The sequence below is a fragment of the Anguilla rostrata genome, chromosome 7 (genome assembly GCF_018555375.3).
Source record: "Anguilla rostrata isolate EN2019 chromosome 7, ASM1855537v3, whole genome shotgun sequence".
Classification (NCBI taxonomy): Eukaryota; Metazoa; Chordata; class Actinopteri; order Anguilliformes; family Anguillidae; genus Anguilla; species Anguilla rostrata.
The window spans coordinates 17,180,067-17,199,297 of NC_057939.1; the positions used below are offsets into that span (position 1 = coordinate 17,180,067).

At 43.4% G+C, this 19,231-nt stretch overlaps 1 protein-coding gene across 6 annotated transcripts in view; it reads left to right on the top strand.

Moving 5' to 3' along the window:
- The window catches only part of LOC135259211 (anoctamin-2-like), a 45,929-nt gene that overhangs the window by 17,777 nt on the left and 8,921 nt on the right, over window positions 1-19,231 (top strand). For all 6 annotated transcript variants that reach the window (XM_064343288.1, XM_064343290.1, XM_064343289.1 and 3 more), the window contains 6 exons: window positions 8,634-8,708; window positions 8,947-9,148; window positions 10,928-11,039; window positions 11,848-11,905; window positions 12,022-12,122; window positions 16,636-16,784. In XM_064343288.1, the coding sequence (XP_064199358.1) occupies window positions 8,634-8,708; window positions 8,947-9,148; window positions 10,928-11,039; window positions 11,848-11,905; window positions 12,022-12,122; window positions 16,636-16,784 (697 nt within the window). The remainder of the gene's footprint in view (window positions 1-8,633; window positions 8,709-8,946; window positions 9,149-10,927; window positions 11,040-11,847; window positions 11,906-12,021; window positions 12,123-16,635; window positions 16,785-19,231) is intronic.

The window sequence follows — 19,231 nt, forward strand, 5'->3', positions numbered from 1 at the left end:
TGGTGATGCAATTAAAAGCTTTCTGCATGGTCAGAGTGGCTGCTGCAGAACAGATGTTCTGAAACCCTCTGTGTATGTTATATTTAGATCTTTATCAATTTAAGGTAATGTGATTGAAAATGTGTTGAAGTATAATTTTGTTCTTAAACTTATTTAACATGCTGCAGGTTTAGCTCATTGCCATTTGTTTTGTCTTTAAACTTTTTATTTTCCTCAAATTGGCCCACATTTTCTGTGGTTAGAACCCCTCTGATGTAACCTGCTAGTGTATAATTGTATCAGTTAAGAAATGTAACAGAGTGTGCAATGTGACCTCAGCTGTTGATTGGGGAGGCTGCAGACAAGCATATGCTCTCCTCAGAAGCTGGTCATGTCAGCCACCACTTCTTATCAGACCACATTTCAAAAGAGGGGCTATGAGGTGGAGGAAGACACTTCTCAACAGATGAACCTGCAGTCAGGATGAGCCACCTAGCAGCCCCATGTAACCTCTTATATGTCATACAGCACATTACAGAAAACAGACATTGGTTCATCTGACTAAAAGCCCTGGGATGTTAGTGTGAGGCGTAATTCTTAATGGCATGTACATATATTTGACATTAATTATAAATCAATAATCATTAAAATGACCTAATTAAGAAAAATAGAATTATGGGAGTGCAGTTGTGGTCGGGACAAAAGCTGCATTCGTAATTGGAGCAGAAGAGGGAGTCTGATATCCCGTGCTGTAGAGGAGCGATATCTTAAAAATGAGATTTGGGCCCCGTTTCCTTCCCTCCCTGTGGCTTCTCACAAATCTATCCTTGCCATTCACATGAGTGCAGTCCGCTTGGGAGAGCTGTGAATTGAATATCCACCCGAGGTCTGCTGCCCTAAAAAGTATGGCCTTTTTTGGAAGCCTCTCCTGTCCCAGACGGTCCTCTTTCGCCTGATGTGCAGCAGCTGTTTGCCCCAACTAGACAATCAGCCATAGAATCTCTGGGGGCCCTGCACCAGGATAGATGTTATAATATGTGTAGGGCACTGCTGGACTGTGGGTTCTTCAAGGATAAGGGGCCGTTGGTCTTTATTCTAATTGTCTTGATGCAATACAAGATGAGAGTTGTTGTGTAACTGTAAATGCCATCTGGCTATACCAGAAGATTTATGTCCGATTTTAATGTTCTAATAGGGAACTGCAGGAATAATGTGTATATACAGAGTAATGCTTTTGGTATCTGAGTTGCAGTTACTCATACCTCTGACAGCCTTTGACCTCAAGCTACCAAACACCCGGAAGCTTTTCTGACCCTTGGATTAAATGACATAAATGTACCACATTGTGCCAAGGACCCTCTTTGTGCAGAGGAGTTGTGAATTCTTGGTGCATTCAGAGATGAAATTGTAAATGATTTCACTGACGTTTCTTTGATATGTTCCTTTTTATCGCAATGGAAGTAGTGCCATTAGCCCTGTGCATTGTGCTGTGATCTGGGGATCAAGCTGTCAGCGCTGAGCTGTGTCCCCACAGTGTACATTCATGGCCAAACATTATACTCCATTTCTCACAAGCCCTCTGACTGAGGGAATGTGGAGATTTGTTCTTACATAGTGTTACCTTTCCCCCTTTGAGAGCAACAGGCCCATGTTGGGGCTCACCACCAGAGGGAGCCAGACTCCAGGACTGGGGAAGGTCAAACCAAACCACTAACTTGCAGTAACTGTATAGCCTCACAGAGCATTAACAGGGAGCCCTATAACACTCAGTGCTCAACAGTGAGGTCATTGTTATTTATCTTTTGAGCGCAGTGTAAGCAGGTAGACATTTCATTCTGACAGCTTTATTCACTCAACTTTATTGTTTCTATTTTGTGGTGGCAAGCACATCTGTGACAAAGTTTAAACTGGAATGGGTTCAATGTTTTGACTTTCTTAGGTTATAGGTTGACAGAGAGGCTGGTTATAGCTGTGGAAGGCAAGAAGGTCAAATTGGCCTAATTCTGTTCAGCTGCTCTTCAACATGTGAGCTGAAATAATACCAATTACATGTTAAATAATTTCAGGTTGCCCATCTAACGATCCATTTAACGGTGTCTTTAAATAATGAAAACATGAAGGGCTCCCTCTCTCCTTGTCTTTGTTATGACTGAGATGGGGTCGCTGAGAGGGAGTTTATAAGTGCTATTCAAAATCGCGAGTGTGTATTTCGCACGCGTTTGCTGAATTTATTTCGCGCTGGCGTCCCCTCTCTGCAGCCGAGCTAACGCGCACACTTGCCCCCCCTCCCCATTTCCCCATTTGTCTAATTTCCACACACCGACAGGCAGAGACTACTCTGGAATTTTACCTGCTTCATCGCATATGCTTTACATTTCAAATGCATTAATGGCAGTGGGTGGGGGGGTGGCTGGGGGGTGGGGGGGCAGACCTGAAGCTAATGCTCATTAATGCCGCAAGTGAAAAGCCAGGCAAGAGCCATTTAGTAATAAGGAGTGTCTGTTGGGAGTACGTGCTCCGCGCACGTACTCCCAAATTGTGATTGGGGAGTGGTTTCATTTGACGTGGTAATAATCAGTTAGCGTACGGGCGGTTTTATGCTGCATGTTTTCATTCTCTGGCTTGCCTGCCCCTGCTTGTAACTGCGGGACACTCTAGAGGAAAGTGCTTGGCAGCTCTGCCCTAAGCAACCCTCGACTGTTCGAATGAAAGGGAAGACCTGTTTAGGCACAGTGTTTTTTTTTTGTTGACCTAAATGAGTTATCTTGCCAGGATGGTGACATGTTCTGTTGCTATTTATTTCTTATTGTCCTACGGCATTTTTTTTTTTTTTTTTTCCCGGTGGTGTTGAGGTTTGTCTGAAGGTCTTGATTTCGTGACCCGGCCCTAAATTGTATGGGATGGAGATGAGTGCACGGGTATGTGTGGAGGATTAAAATGTGTGTCAGATGGAGCTCACAGCAGCTTATCAGCTTCCACGCCCGTCCATGAAAAGGCCTCCTTTATTCATGGGTCCAGTTACAGGGCTGGGGGTGGGGTGGGGTGGGCGGGGCGGAAACAGGGTGGTGTCCTCCTGGAAAAAAAACCTCCAAAGGTCTGTGTCCTGTGAACATGTATAAATGTCAGTTCAGCAACCCTGGTTGTTCTGTAATGCCTGGTAAACATGCAAATGGCTGCCTGTGCTTTTTTATTATAACTGCTTTCATTTTTGTTCGCTAAGCTGTTCTGCAGGGTTGATTTTTTTTTTTCTAGGATGTCTGCCCAAATGTAACACATACAATTCTGTGAAACCCCAGCCACACTGGGAACAATATTTATATGGCCACACCTGATAATTTATTGTCTAACGCACCTGTCAATCAACTACTTTTTTGTGCATTCTGTCTCATGAATGTATGTAAGCAGTGAGGGTAGAGAGAATGATAAAGAGGACATACTCCTGTTGTACCTGCTGACTTGATAGCCAGCTAGCATGCGACCACCTACGACTTCAATATGCCATTAGCTAGCAAGACACAGTATGAGCTAACAAGCTCTGCGCTGTTCATTTTTGTCTGAAATATTTCCTCTAGTATTTTCTCATTGTCTCATGTTGTACACTGCTGTGATTTGGTTAGCTGGAACTTAATCTAAAAAAAAGCAATTCCCATAATATCCATTGCTATTGCCTGTGGCAATTAGTTATAGTTGTAATGTGACCACATTTATTTGAACTGGAGAGATATTAAAAAGGTTTTCATGGTTATAGTTGTCTTAACTGTTCCAAGTGTAATCGTGCCTTTATAAAGGTTTCATGAAATGCGTGCACAACTGTACCCACCCCCCCAACACAATCTGTTGCCATGGCTCTCTAGTTGATTGCATCCTTTTTCATTGCATTACAGTGGAGGCTTTGGGAAGCCAGCGGGGGGTGATGTCACCGCAACATGTGGCACGCTGCGGGACAGCGTGGGCTTCCCAGCTCTTTCCGATCCCGTTCCCCTTCGCCCCTCCCCCCCCCCCACCCCGCACCTCGGCGTACGCGGGAGCCGCAAAGTGATCGGGGTGGGGGGATCGGGGTGACGTCAATCACAGCGCAGTCTCTTATGACCCGCGGAGCGGCATATGGCTGGGAGGAAATCCCCCGCGCTGGTTATCCCGCCAGTAATTTCCCAAAGGGCTTAGCGTGCCCGGGGAGGTGACGCACTGCGAGGGGGCTGATTGGACCGATCCCGGCAGGACCGGTGCAAACTCCATCTCGTTCTCCGGAGGTGGAGTGAGGACACTTATTTTAAGGGAGAATGTGCCCTGTAGTGCCTATGATCAAGAACTGGGATGTAGGACCTGAGAGGCTATCAGTTTTTTTCTCTCTCTCTCTCTCTGTCTTTTTCAGGGTCTGAAATCATTATCTCGTCCAGAATAGAAAACTCAAATAGGACAGCATTTGTTTTAGCGGTACATTAGAGGTACATGAGTTAGGTCTTGCCTTTGTTGAGGGATTGGTTCTGCTGAGGCCCCCTCTAAATGTGAACCTATTTATAGTGTGTACCTTGAGAGTCTGTTAAAAGTTTTTGTTTTGGAATATACTTTTCATGGCCGAGTCATTCTTCAGAAAGTACACACACGCATGCGTGTGCACATACACAGTGAGGTTACTCTGGGTATCTGTTTGTTAGCAGGGAAGCCTGGTGCCGCTAAGTTTGAGTGACAGGTGTCTTTGTGGAGGTGTGCTTAGGGGGATTGTCTCTCTCACTGCAGTCTTAACACGCCTGTTAGAGAGAAGCGATTGCTGTAGAATTGGGCAGCGTTAATCCTCTGAACTGCATCCACGCTCCTTTCTATACTTGGGGCAGTCGCTGTCACATTTACACTCAGCATTTACAGCATGCTTATACTGAAGCCCAGATGTGCTGCTATTATGTCTGTGCCCTATTAATAATATACCTTTTGTTGTGTTTGTGTGTATGTGCAGAGAGAGAGAGAGAGAGAGTGTTGTTCCCATAAGAGCAATATAGACTACAGTTCATCCGGTGCTCTGCATTATTGTTTAGTTATTGTCCGGTCCATTTCCTAACATGGATCAGAAGTGCTGTGATGTAAATTCATCAGCTACTGGTTTCAGCGCTCATTGGAAAACAGCAGAAGGCCCTAGCACTGTGTGCCTGAGCAACTTTCTTCTGACTGAGGCGAGAAGTTTTACAACTCATTTTACAACTCACCATCCAATTGTTTTGGTTGAGTGAGGCAGTTAAACCAAGGTCAGGTCCCTGTGCTTCGGAATCCAGGTGTGAAAGACATTTGGCAAGACTTAAATTCACTCTGCACTACTAGTGATGGACACAACAAAATGAAACAATATGAGGAGCTATGCATTCTGGGCCATTAGTGTGGTACTGGCCTTTTTATTGACATTGTGTGTAGCTTGTCTTTAAAGGAAACTATAGCCCTGTAGCACTTATAAATGCATTAGCACTATTCCTGAATTCCATCTGCAACCCATTGTTAAAACTCCATGAAGCTCCATGGCCTCAATGGAAAGAACATTGACTGCCTGAAGGGATTTCCTTCAGGGATTTCATAATTATGTTGTTATATGTGTTATCAATGAGTTCTTACCATGCACATTGGATTCAATAGGAATTTCTTGCGTAATATGCAATAGAGATATGTGTCTACTATAGAAAATCTGCAAAACTGTTTTATAAATTCTGGATTTGAGGCCGTAAAAGGGAAACGCACTGATCTTATTTCCAGTAGAGTCTCTGGCAGAAAATATTTCCAATGGACTTATTTCTCAAGCCCTATGGCAGATGTATAATGATCAGATAAATGATCCTTTCTCATGCCCCCATGCACTCTTATGCATGCGAATAGTGCATGCCCAGTGGAAGACTCTGACATTACAGACAGGGTATCACTGCTGAGGTCCAGAACTCCCAGTCATGGAGACACACAGCTTTATGACTCACAGTTTGTGTTCTGATCCTGCAGAATGGCAGGGCATGAGCGGCATGCTGCTGATCATGTGTGTAGGAGGAAATCAAAGTGAAACATCCTGTTCGCTCCTCGCATGTGTCCTCCTGGAGCTGTCTTTAGCCATAGATGCACATCTTTGTCCCATTCTAAAGCTCAACCTGTCGTCGAAATGTCGTCTCCATTCACTTGACTGTTCAATTCATATCATAATTTATAATGTCAAATCTTTGTAATATATTCATTTTCCTGTTTCTTTGTTGAAAGGAATGCATTATATGGTTTTTACATATTGACCATGTTATTTTATTCAACATTGTGATTGGAACAATGCATAAAATAATACAATATCAAGTTGTATGTACTATAAACTATCTGGATTTGATTGATTGAATGGAAATATCTATGAATTTCAGGTTTGTTTAATATTCTGAGTGTGTGTCGAGGACTAAATAAATAATGCATTGATTTATGTTCCATTAAAACCCTCAACTATGATCCCTTCACTGTGAATATCAAAATGAGCCACTTAAATAAAGAAGCACAGTGCAGAGTCCTTCTCTTCTTCAGGGCCCCATTGCAAGTAATGGCCTTGCATCTGCTTGCTAGGTGGTGCTGTTGCCCTCTAAATTAAGACTATTAAGAAACTTTCAAAATTTACTATAGGCCACTATGCTGGCCTTATCCCAGTGCAGTGAGGGATAGTGGGCCTGTGATTATGCAAACCTGTCCTCATAAGTCCTTTTGCCTTGAGTGTCCGGCTAGAGCTAAAGCAGTCTCAGGACCTTCCGCTGTTTTACCTTAAAGTATACAGTATGAAGTTCTCAGAGTTCTCTCTCTTTGAAATATTCTACCTTCCTGAGAAACTGGATAACTGAATACTTAATATAGATAAATACTGTATATCACCCCATAAGCAAAGTAGTTTTACTGCTGCTATCCTTTCTTTGCTCTCTGCTCATTTTTCCTCTGAAAGTGGAAAAGTATGCGTGTGTGTGTGCGTGTGTGTGTGTGTGCATTTAATTCCATTAATGGTTTATTTCTTTCCCTTTTTAATGTAACTGTACAGGTCCCTCACCCTGCCAGTGGTTAAATGTATTCTGGTTTGTGGTCTTGTCACATCTGAATATCACAGGAAAGATGCATTTATCATTGAACAGTACACACATACAGTACATATACACAAGGAAACTTGACGGTTCATTTCACTGAATGTCCACAAGTCTGCTGTATTATAATCACATAATCTCTATGAACATTGTTTTAAAAAATAAGTGTCGTCCACGCAGTGATTGGCATCAGCTGGATGTGATGCACCATGACACTGTTTAGCTCCTCCTAGCATGCTGGGCAAGTTGCCCCCCTATTGAAATGAGATGCAAGTCCTGGGAGGTTCTCAATGTGGGCACCCCAACTACCCCAAATTGGCCTGGGTGGTTTGGCACCAGCCCCTGGAATAGCCATAACCATTGACACCTTCCTGCTTCTGTTTCAAGCCTCATGCCAGCGTGCCTGGATTTGTTAGACCTTGTGTCTATTGGCTGGTGGGGAACCAATGCTAGAAGACTGTAAGGCCTTATTAGCATGATTCTAGCCAATAATTCAATCAACATTTGTCTTTTCTTTTTTTTTTTTTTTTTACTCCTGGGGGTTCAGTGCACTTGTTCAGTTACATTTTTCTTCGCATGCAGTTTGGCAAGCTTGGCACTAACTAGAGTAAAGTAACTTGCTTGTGAAGTAGACAAAATAACACTTACATTTGCTTCTGAGTCCAAGGACAAATGTTAACTGAGTCATCACCTTCTTGTTACTGCCAGTTGTCATTTTCATTCCTTTGTCCTAATTAGCTAGAACTGTGGAAGTGTGAAAAAGTGACAAGGGAATTTACACCATGGCAGATTTGTGTAGATCGTCTTTGAATAAAGGAGAAAAGATTGGGTTGGTGAGACCTTTATTTTAAATGTTGGTGAGGGAGATGCTGTTGGCTTTTTCCTGACATTGCACGGACTTGTATTATTCTGCCTGATTTGGCCGGCACTGTATTTCTGGCTGCACATTGGCCCTGTTGCACACAGTCAACATACCTGTAGGTAGTGCTAGACCAAGGAAAGGAGCAGGAGGCTAACAGTCTTTAGTTGTCTTTAGCTTGTTGATGTACTTAGTCATTGAGAGAGAGAGAGAGAGAGAGTATTCAATCTTGAGGTGTGCAAAAACCATCCTTCTCAATATTACTGCAGGATCAGTAACCCCAGCACGCCTCAGTTTATTCTTACATGCCAGCCATATTGCCACTTTGGCCTGTCCAGAAATGAAATTCAGCAAACATTTGACTCTATAGCACACAGGACAGGAGTACACAGGATGCAAAATTAACATCTCAAGGGTGTTCAAGGGTGGCAAAGGGCAGGAGTTCTCCAGTCTTTGCTGAGACCAATGCAGGAAACTTGCAGGACCCCTTCCTCCCTGTGGAAATTTGAAGAGTGAGAGAGAGCCTATGCCAACCAACTGTAACTTTCTGCATTTGAAGGATTCTGAAGTACAGCAGCACAATCTCTCTGTTTTATGGGCAAGAAACTGAGCTGACTGTCCCAACTAATGTGCCATCTTTCAAAAATTTCTGAAAAGCATACCTTCTGAAAAGCCAGTTCACCTGTGTGTTTTGATGTTAATATAAGTGTTAATGCTGTTTGCATTCTCTCCAGTCAGGACCCCGGAAACTGACATGGAGAGACAGGTTGCCTGGATACATCATCAACATCTCCTCCATCTTATTCATGGTAGGCCCACGCTCCTCTCCTCCCTTATACTGTAGTCCGCACCGGGCGACTTTGTCCATATGAGATGCAGCATGAGCATGGGATGAGATATGGTTAGATACAGTATGTTTCAGTCTGCCTGATGCTACTGGTTGCTAAAACTCTGTCGCTTTTAGCCTTAAATCCCTTCTAATGATCTTAAATTAAGTAACTGCTGTATTTTAAAAGGTTCTCAATTCCTCTTCCTGTCTTGTCCCAGTTCGGCCTGACGTTCTCTGCTGTATTTGGCATAATTGTCTACCGGATCACCACTTCGGCCCTCATGGCCATGAGCCCTGACCCGGAGACCAAGTCCAACGTGCGCGTGACGGTCACTGCTACCGCGGTCATCATCAACCTGCTTGTCATCCTGATCTTGGACGAGATCTATGGTGCTATTGCCGTCTGGCTCACCGAACTTGGTAAGTTGATCACGTTTGACTTTTGACCAACTATTCAGACCCGTGTGTACTTGCCTGTTGAGAGCTTGTCTGACCAATCGGTATCAATAATCAATAACTATGGCCGTCTGAAGTTCCAGTCCAGCATTCGGCACAGTAATAGCTGAACCTATTCTTAATTCATTTTTGGTTATAATTTATTTAACCAGGAAGTCCTGCTGAAAATGTAAAAAAAAAAAAAAATTCTGAGGAAATCTGGCCAAGAAACGAGGATTGACACAGATAGACTGACGTGCAGTTTGTGGGCAGACACAAACCGCACCTGGCATGGGAAGCACAGTGATGTGTGCAGTTAAATTCAGCTGTACAGCTTTTCAAAAACACTTCTCATCCAATTCATCACTCCCTGAACAAGTTCCAAAAATCAGCTTGCATTCCAGACAGCACTTCTCTTCCTATTAAACTCTTACTCCTTCTGCTCCCCAAAATTCAGGTTTCACTTCCTATTTCATTCTGTTGAGAGAATCATGAATGTTTCATCGTTCGTGAAGCACAGGCAAAACCGGCTGTCAGTTGGTGGTCATTGAGGTTTCATTAAAATATACTTTAATAAATTAAAGCCTCCAGGGGGTCTTGGAAACATTTGTTCTTACTTCCTGCTGAATAAGACATAACCCTGCTTTTTTCTTCATTTCCACCAATGCCTGGACCCTTGCAGCATACCACCAACGTAGCGAAACGCGGTGAAACACTAAATGTGTAGCATTAACCCAATTCCACACGCGCTTATCTAGGTCTGATGTCATCACATAACTGGTTTCAGCAGACCCCTGACTGCTCTGATTTTCCTGCAGCCGTATCGCTATTCATCAACTTTGTGTGTACAGTATTACGGTATTATTGTGTTTTATTGCTATCGTCATTGTGCGGCAGGAATAATCTGTCATGTCAGCTGTACAGTTATGTCCTGGGAGCGGCGGCGAAACACACAGGCCTCCGTAATCCTGCTGGAACTGGCACTGTGTGGTGGATAATCATCCAGTCTGCGTGGGATGGTTTACGGCAGTGCAGGGAAGCAGATTACACCCAGAAAGGTTATGGCGAGAGGGGACGGGTTAGAGAGGGAGGGGGTATTGGAAGGAGTTAGGGAGCTGGAGCTGAGTGGGGGATTGTGTGTGTCTGTGTGGGGGCGTGGGTGGTAATGAATGTTTCCATCAGACTAAATGTAAAAAATAGTCCTTCCTTCAACAGCTCATTTTTGTTTTGGTTTCTCTGCTGGTTTTTTTTTTCTGTGTAAATTTGTCAGTTTCAGGACAGATTTATTAATGTGATGTGAGTTGATTTCAGTCTTTCTTTATATGGGTATACTGCTGTTTCGTCAGGTCACTGTGTTTAAACAATTAGCATGTGAACAATTATGGGATACAAAAACATTTTATTTCAGTATTTGACACTTCTATAACTAACTGAATGTATAATTGTAGGATAGCTTGAAGAGCAGTCAGTGGACATAAAAATCGCTTACTGCCTGTTTGAAGGGAATGGAATGTTAGCAATCCAAGAATGATAAGAATTGAGGAGGAGGAGGAGAAGAATTGAAGGTGATGGGTAAAAAATGAAGGGAGAGAGAATTTCGGGAGGCAGGGAGGGTACATTTTGATGGGTCAATTAGTTAAAAGCTTGTGGAAGGTAGAGATGATGTAGATAAAAGCCAAGTTTAAAAAAATTTAAACCTAAAAGGTGTCATTACACTTGATTGGACCACCCAGAAACATCACATTTCTCTTTGTGTTTCTACAGAGATCCCTAAAACTGAAAGGGATTTTGAGGAACGGTTGATTCTGAAGGCTTTCCTCCTGAAATTTATGAACGCGTATGCCCCCATCTTCTATGTGGCGTTTTTCAAAGGAAGGTATGCTGCTGCCCACTCTCCTTTCCTCCATGAGTACGCAAAAAGGTGGTGATACTGAGCATTGTGAGATAGAAGGGGTTTGAGTTCAAGTTCCATAGTATAAAAAAGCAGTAAGTGACCCACTTCTTAAATCCACCAAACTTAACTCTGCATGTTAGATATTACATAGCTAATGCTGGCCATATTACAATACTGTCCTGTTTTCATTTTACACACGCACAGACATACGCACACACTCGCACACACAGACAGAGAAAGCTTCAGACATTTATGGGGTCACACATGCTTTTCTTGAAGCTGAAATGCGGAGAACATGTTGCTAAAACGCAGCGCAGACACGCATGTTAAACGCATGCGTGTGTGTGTGTGGATGAGCGTACGGGGGCGTGTACGCGGAGTGAAAGGGCCGCTCGCATACGTAGTGTAAGCACGCTAGATCGGGAAGAAGAATGAAGCGCGCTGCTGAATGTTTGAAGGCTTTGATGCAAAGCATAAACACATTTCCACATCACCGTGCCATTCCCACGTGTGTCCGCTCCCTTTGCTGAGAACGCGCGGCGGCCATTTTCCCTGCGTGTGAACATTAGATGGATTAGATCTGATAAAGAAAACCAGAGGAAAATCTCTGGCGCTGTAAACAGAATGCCAGAGGCCCTGGCCGGGGTTATAAACACGGGGCAGGCCCGTAGAGAAAATGAAAACCACAGATCTGCCACAGAACCGGCAAAGCAAAAACCAAAAGCAGGCCGGGAAGGGACCGTCTGTGGAAGTGAAACCTCACCAGACATTCCTGGGATTGTTCTGCCAGGTTCGCCGGGCGCCCGGGGGACTACGTGTACGTCTTCAACGACTACCGCATGGAGGAGGTGAGACGTCCCCGTGCCCGTCAGGCCCTTTCAGGTTCCCGCTGACGTTTTGTGGCCGCCTCTGTACTGCTGTGACCCCGCTCACGTGTGTTCGCCTGTGCCTTCTCCCGTTTTAGTGTGCGCCCGGGGGCTGTCTCATCGAGCTCTGCATCCAGCTCAGCATCATCATGCTGGGGAAACAGCTCATTCAGAACAACATTTTTGAGATCGGAATTCCGTAAGTACCACCCCCCCCCCCTTCTATTTCTATAAGCTTCTATCAGGTCTATCACAACTCCTCCCGTCTTCTCTGATCCTGCCTACTCTGCTCATGAACTGAAAAGGCAGTCTGCTACAGGGCTGTAGGTTTCAGGTACAGGTCCCACACTGAGCAATACCCTTGAACCTAGTGATGTCCTAATCCAGGCTTTTTGTCACCCAATCTGTTCAGAGTACAGTAAAATTCAGTATCAGCCGGTACCGATCCGATTCAGATATTTTTTTGTTATTTGTCTTTGTGAACAGCTAGCCTACACACAAGAACACCTAGCTTGGCTAAAAATCTGTAAAACAATTCCAGGGGAGACAAGATAAGCTTAAACAAATTATATGGAAAATTAATAATTCTGCTTGAGAATATAAATAAGCCTAAATACAGGTACACAATATGGCTGGCTATATTTTTTTATTTCATTAGGCCGAAGACAGTCTCTCTGTAGCAGCTTTCTCTCCAGCTCTGTTTGTGATTCAGAATACTTTGTCGGCATTCTGTGTTCTGAATCACACAGCATTCCACTGTCTTAGACTTCCCTTTGGAATCAATGTGACCAGCAGTCCGTTCTAGCTAGTTCAGCACGCTCAAGCTAAATGTTGAAACGTGCCACGTTTTTCATCTGAGTTGCCTGTAAACATTCTTCTTGCTGGAAAGGTTCTAGTTAAACGTGATTCTGGTTACAGCTGGCGCTCGTGTGTTCCAGTACAAATGGCTGTTTACGATAACATTTTCACTTTATGCGGTTTCCATAACAGCATGTGTCATAAATGATTCATTTGCATCTTTTCAGGGACAGGTATAACAAAGGCCAATCCAATAACCCTGGTGGCCATTCCCCTGTTTGCTTGTTGCCTCTGGAACTCTGGGTAGTACCTGCGCTTGTGCATGAATCTGCATAGTTAATCTGCACAAGACTGTATTTTCCTTGGTAGTATCGCTGAAAATACTTCTGCTGGAGATACTCTTCTCCTGCATTTTAGACTTCAGACACAGCTGAGATTCATTCCTTCTCTTCCTTACTTACATGCTGTCATACTATGATTCACTCCAGTTAATCCTGTAATCTTGAACTATGTCTATTACCAATCTTCAGAATGGCAGTTTACTTGGTTGTTCAAACTTAGCATCTGTGGGAAACTAGAGGTTATAAAGTTACCAGAAAGGGGACCTCCAATGACTCCATCTTTGATTCCTGCATGATGAGACGAGGACAACCTAGCTGCCCTCCCTCCTTGGGTGACACTACAGTCATTTATGCGCCTCTCTGTGAGCCTCTGGGCACCGATCAGATATTCTATGGTCCGGATTTGGGTCCCTCACTCACAGCAGAGAATCCAGTACCTTCATAGGATGAGCCACCTGACTGCCCTCACTTCATTTTGTGACACCCGGTCCCCTCTCTGGCCTGACCCATTCCTCTTTTCATTTAGAACATACAAGGTGGGGCGGATGGGTGCTGTCAGGTGGCTCCGTATAGCTGAAAGCATCTGTTCTCAGTGCATTGATGTACCCCTTGGCTGTCAGGGGCGCAGTATAGCTGAAATGATCTGTTCTCAGTGCAGTGATGTACCCCTTGACCTATAATTGAATCCTGCACCTGACTGTACAGACTGTGACCAGCAGTCCAACAGGGTGCTGCGTAATTGGCCATAGCGTTGCCTAGGGAGAGAGAGTTACAGTCAGCTAGGTAATTCCGTACCTCATTACACTAGTATGGTCAGGCTGTTGAGGTCTGCCTGTGCCAGCTCTGCTGTGTAAGTGCTGGAGGTCTCAGGAGTAATGAACGCACAGCTGATGTACGTAGTTGCAAGTAGGCTGCTGAGTGAAGGACAAACAAGTGGACAAGAAAAAAATGGGGATAAAAAGGTAGGGTTTAGTAGCGCTTTAGTGACTGAAATGGATCCCTGCTTATGGCAGTAAGACCTTCACTCTAGAGTCCCAGTTTTTGGGAATGCATCACATACCAGAATAATCAGACTCACATGGGTAGCAGGCTGCATCTCCTGGAATATTCTCTCACCACAAGATGTGTCACCCTTCAGGTCAGAGCTCAAACCTACTCCTTTGCCCCAATGGCAAACATGAACATATGTTTCTTATGAGTTTGATAGACCGCGTTTGTGTGAGCGTGTGCGTGTGCGTGTGTGTGTGTGTGTGTGCATGTGCATGGGTGTGAGCGTGTCCAAATGTTCATGGCCATGCGTATCTTAACGTGTGTGTGTGTGTGTGTGTGTGTGTGTGTGTACCTGTGTATGAGTGTATGTGCCCTTGCATTTTTATGCACATGTGAGCATTTGTGTGCAGGTGTGTGCGTGCAAAAGCGTTTGTTTGTTTGTGTGTGCCTTTGTGTACCCAAGCATGTTTGTTTATGTGTGTGCGAATGCGTGCATGTGCCTGTATGTTTTTTACATTTTTTTTATGCAAATGTCTTTCAACAGCTGTTAAACGCAAGCTTTAACATGGATGGTGGAAAGCACTTATGATACAAAGGAACAAATTAAAAAGTAATGTGGTGGGGAAAGAGCTGGAACTTTGAAGTATAAATAATGCAAGCTTGAATTTAGTCTGTTTTATTGGAGGTATTAATAGGCAGTGAGGATATGGGCCTTGCGGCCCGTTTCTTCCAATGTGTTTGGCCTCTGAAGCCAACATCAAATGAAATGCAGCCCTTGGTAGGCCATTCTACTTTCGTCTTCATTGCCCCCTTTTAAGAAACACGGATTGACTTCACTAGACCGCTGATGCAGTTTTTATATTTGGCAGTTTTCATTGTTGTTTTGGTTTCTTTACCACACAATGGTGTGAAAGAGAATTGCAGTTAATCAAATATAATTGATAAAATGTTTACATGTGTCATTACTTGACTTTTCACTTTGAAATGCAACCCTGAATGACTTTGAATTATCTCACAATCTCATAATACGTTTAATACAAATGAATCTGCTTTTGTTTTGAAGAATCTTTAAAGGACTTGGAAACTGGCATTGCTGTTTTTTTTCATGTATATTATATTGAATGCAAACAAAAGCAGCTTTGATGTCCTGATTTTCTTTTACAAAAGAATAGAAAAGCACTCTTAAGTTAAACTTACGACTTTCATTAGAGACACTGTGACGGATGCAGCTGTGTAAACGCTCTCTCCACAGCCTTTGACAATCTAGCCATGTCCTGTCAGGTATTTGTGTGTGTGAAAACAGCGGTGATCAGAAACATTGTTACTACACAACCTTGTAAAGGTTGACGCGTGACACTTTGAATTAGCTGGAGGTTCCGCTGAGTGACACTTTCTGCCCCTCCCCCACCCCCTATGGATTTCAGGTGCTGGGTACAGAGGGCTCTGGGGTCCAGTGTGTTTTTTTCCTATTCCTTTTAGTCCTTTTTTGACATGATTGTAGATGTGACTGTCATTTTGAAAAGGTTTTCATTTAATTTCTGATTGCCTTTGTATATTTGATCAGAATATTTGGTCAGTAATGTAGCACAACTTCATGGGATTCTGGTAGGCTTTCTCACATTCAAATCCACCCACCCAATGAAATAAAATAATTGCCTATTACATGTTTTTATTAAGGAATTTCAGTTGTTTCTTATCCCCAGAAATGGGGTGTACCACATTTTCCAGGGAAAAAGTTTGGAGATAATGTTTGGAGATAATAATACAGTCTGCCTCCAAAAGGTCCTGTGGGAGGATCCTGAGGTTAAAGATGTCAATGTGTGGAGGTGGTCAGTTTGCATTGGGCCACAGGGACATGCTGTAGAGTTACCATGTTGGTTTCAGGCTTCAAAGCTAACACTGATTCTTCTGTGCCAATGAGCGAACCAGCTTTTGTGAGGTATGCATTGGAGATCCCAAGCCCTCCCCAAAAACTCAGAGCTTTGCCTCAGCAGGTCCTCTCTGTGCTTGACAGGAGGCGGAGGAACCTGCTCAAAATAAGGTTTTCATAAATGACAACCATATGGCACAATAATGGGTTTCCCAGGAAAGTCTGTTGGGTATTACCGAACATTTCTTCTTTCAAGTGTCAGCCGAGGTCAGTCCACAATGGGAAAAACAGAGCGGGAGTTAAACTGTGTCCTGGATCTGTACTGACGTTTTCCTGGAGACCGGGAAATGGTCATCTCAGATACTGTACATGCCATTTTATATCTGTGTCACACAGTTCTGGGCAAAATGCCCTACCAAAATGCAAGGACAAAAAATAAACAAATGCACATGCGGTTTCGAAGTGGAATACAAGGGCAAATCAAGACAAAAAAGTTTCCTTATGTCTCTTGTCTCTCTTGAGTGTGGCCTTGCCTTTTCCTCCAGGATTTTGAAAGAAGAATATTAGTGTCTGTTACACTGGAAAAGTACTGGATGTGACTCTAGCGTGTGAACAACTAGAAACTTTCATCCTCATTTTTTCTTGAAACCTGTTTGTCATTGAGTACCTTAATGTGATCCCCTTTCTAAAAATATGAATGTTCACTTTTGTAGGAAGCTGAAGAAACTCTACAGGACATTGAAGGAAAGAGGCGCTAGCCCGAAGGACACTGATAACCAGCAGGCCAGAGCTCCCCAACGCTGGGACCTTGACTATGACCTGGAGCCCTTCGAAGGCCTGGCCCCTGAGTACATGGAGATGAGTGAGTCAGACCCCTGTGTGATGGAACATGATGATACGAATGTGTGAGACTCATTTCTGTTTCCCAGGGATGAGTGGATCAGCTGCCTTTCTGACTGTCCCACAGAATGGACTTTTACAGTAGAACATGGTGATATTAATGGATGAGGCCATCTAAGCTTGTGTCGTAGAACATGGTGATTTGGATGAATGAGTCTTCTCTGAGCCTCCGGGCATCAGTGTAGTATTTGCAGTGTTGAGGCCTGTGGTGTCAAAGATCTATCTGCTTACTGACGCACGCATGTGTTAACCCAGGAATTCAATACTGGGTTAAGTAGCACAGTATATGCATTAACTCCGAGGCTCAGTGACATACAAAGCATTATAAATGGAAATAAAAAGCGTGGAGTGGAAAAGGTTGTGCAACTGGGACCCCAGGGGCTTTATTGATGAGCAGAGACCTACTTCAATTGCAGGGTAATTAAACATTCCATAGAGGCTTTGTGTGTAGTGTATTATCATGTATTTTCTACTGTTTGTCATTCCTTAATGTAATACAAGTGACACTATTATCTGTATCATTTTTGTATTTTCTATTATGCATTAGCAAACAAATATTACTTCATGGGGAAATCTAGGTTAGTCCAAGTTGAAGTATAGTATTTTAGCAGTGGTGAACCTTGCCAGTAGCCACCTCTTTTGAATAAGGAAATCTTTCCAAGATTGGTGCTGCATCACAGAATATACAGTAGGCAAGGGCTTCCCAAGCAGTGAATCCAAAGATTCCACAACAGATTAGGTGGAAATGTTTTAAGATAAATATGTTTATTTTTAGAATTGGCTAAATGCAGAAGAACTTTGAGACCTGGATGATGGTCAGAACACAACACTTGTATCAATATTTCATACGCAAATTAAAAATGAATCATAAAGCAGAGTTCCCAAGTGAAGGTGCCCGCAATGAGTGTTGGCTTGACTCATATAAAAAGTCTTGGAGCATTCTCTTCGGAATAGATATTTTGCACAAGCCAGCAATCTGGGAGAGTTCCGGCAAGCCTGGCCGTCACTCAAGAGAACGGGGAGTTGTACACATGCATCACACAAAAACTGCTGCACAGCACACCTGGTGGACTAGCGAGTGAAAAGAAACTGCTGCTGCTGCTGCTGGCTGTATTCATTTCAGGAGTGCACATGCTAGTCTACACCTTCCCACGTTAATAGAGGATGTTGCCAGGAAGGGATGGTCTTACAGTCTCTTCCCTCCAAACCGGAGAAAAATGAAAGAATGTCTGAGAAGAGGTGCATGAACTTTTATGAGTCAACGTTGATTGAATCCAGGCCATCGTCTTTTCTTTTCCCTGAATTTTTCCCACAGAGCAGCCTTTCCCTGACTCATTCCTTTATCCAAAAACGTGTCTTTCCAAAAACAAGCCCCTATAACTAGCTTTATCAGTAGCTGTTTGTTCAGGGTTGTGTATATGAATACTTTTTATCTCATAAATAACTACATTTCTATGGAAATTGTACAAATGTGTGGTTTATTTTAAGGACTTAATGCAGTCAAACAAAGCATTAGAAAAAATGTTGATTGCTATTAATTAGAATTAATAGGTGGGGAGCAGGTAATTAATAGGTAATGGACTTCCATTTCGTTACCCATGTGGGAATGGAGATTTTTTTATATAACTCTAGTATTGTTAGTTGTAAATTCATTTTTGAATTACTGTCAGATGTTGATAAAGTTCAATACTGTACTGTCATGTCTTGACCAATGTGGTGTTTGTTTATGAAAGCTTTATTTATTTAGCATTTATTTGTAGCTCTATACTGGTAAAAGCTTACTCTACAGGGTTGGAGTCCTGATCGATGTGGTCACTTCTGGCACTACGATCCTTACTTCACTCTAGTGTTTCTTTTGCACCTCTACATCGTGAACCAATGCACTTGTTGTACGTCGCTCTGGATAAGAGCGTCTGCTAAATGCCTGTAATGTAATGTAATGTAAAGTAGGCCCTTAAGTTCAGCATCCTGAGAAATGCACCTTTGCTCCTGTAGAGAGGGGATGGAGGGTTTGAAGGACGAGGGCGGAGGGGGGTGGTGTGCTGGGCTATCTCTGATATATTCAGGTTTTCATGCCTTGTCAGCAGTCTGCTGCCAGAGACACTTTCTGCTTGTGTCCGCTGTTCAACCCCAGATCACCTTCTTGTAGTCACTGAGCTGTGTCTGTGCCCAATGATCTGTATCTACTGCATCGGAAGGCTGAAATTAGACTTTTTAATGTGGAATATACTGTGTGTGTGTGGGGCGGGGGGGTTGTGTTTGGTGTATCGTGTGTGTGTGTGTGTGTGTGTTTGTGGTGTATTGTGTGTGTGTGTGTGTGGTGTATCATGGATGTGTTGTGCTTAGTGTGTATGTGCATATCTCAGGAAGTAAGAGCGGTTGTCTGGCAGTCGGAGGGTTGCCGGTTCG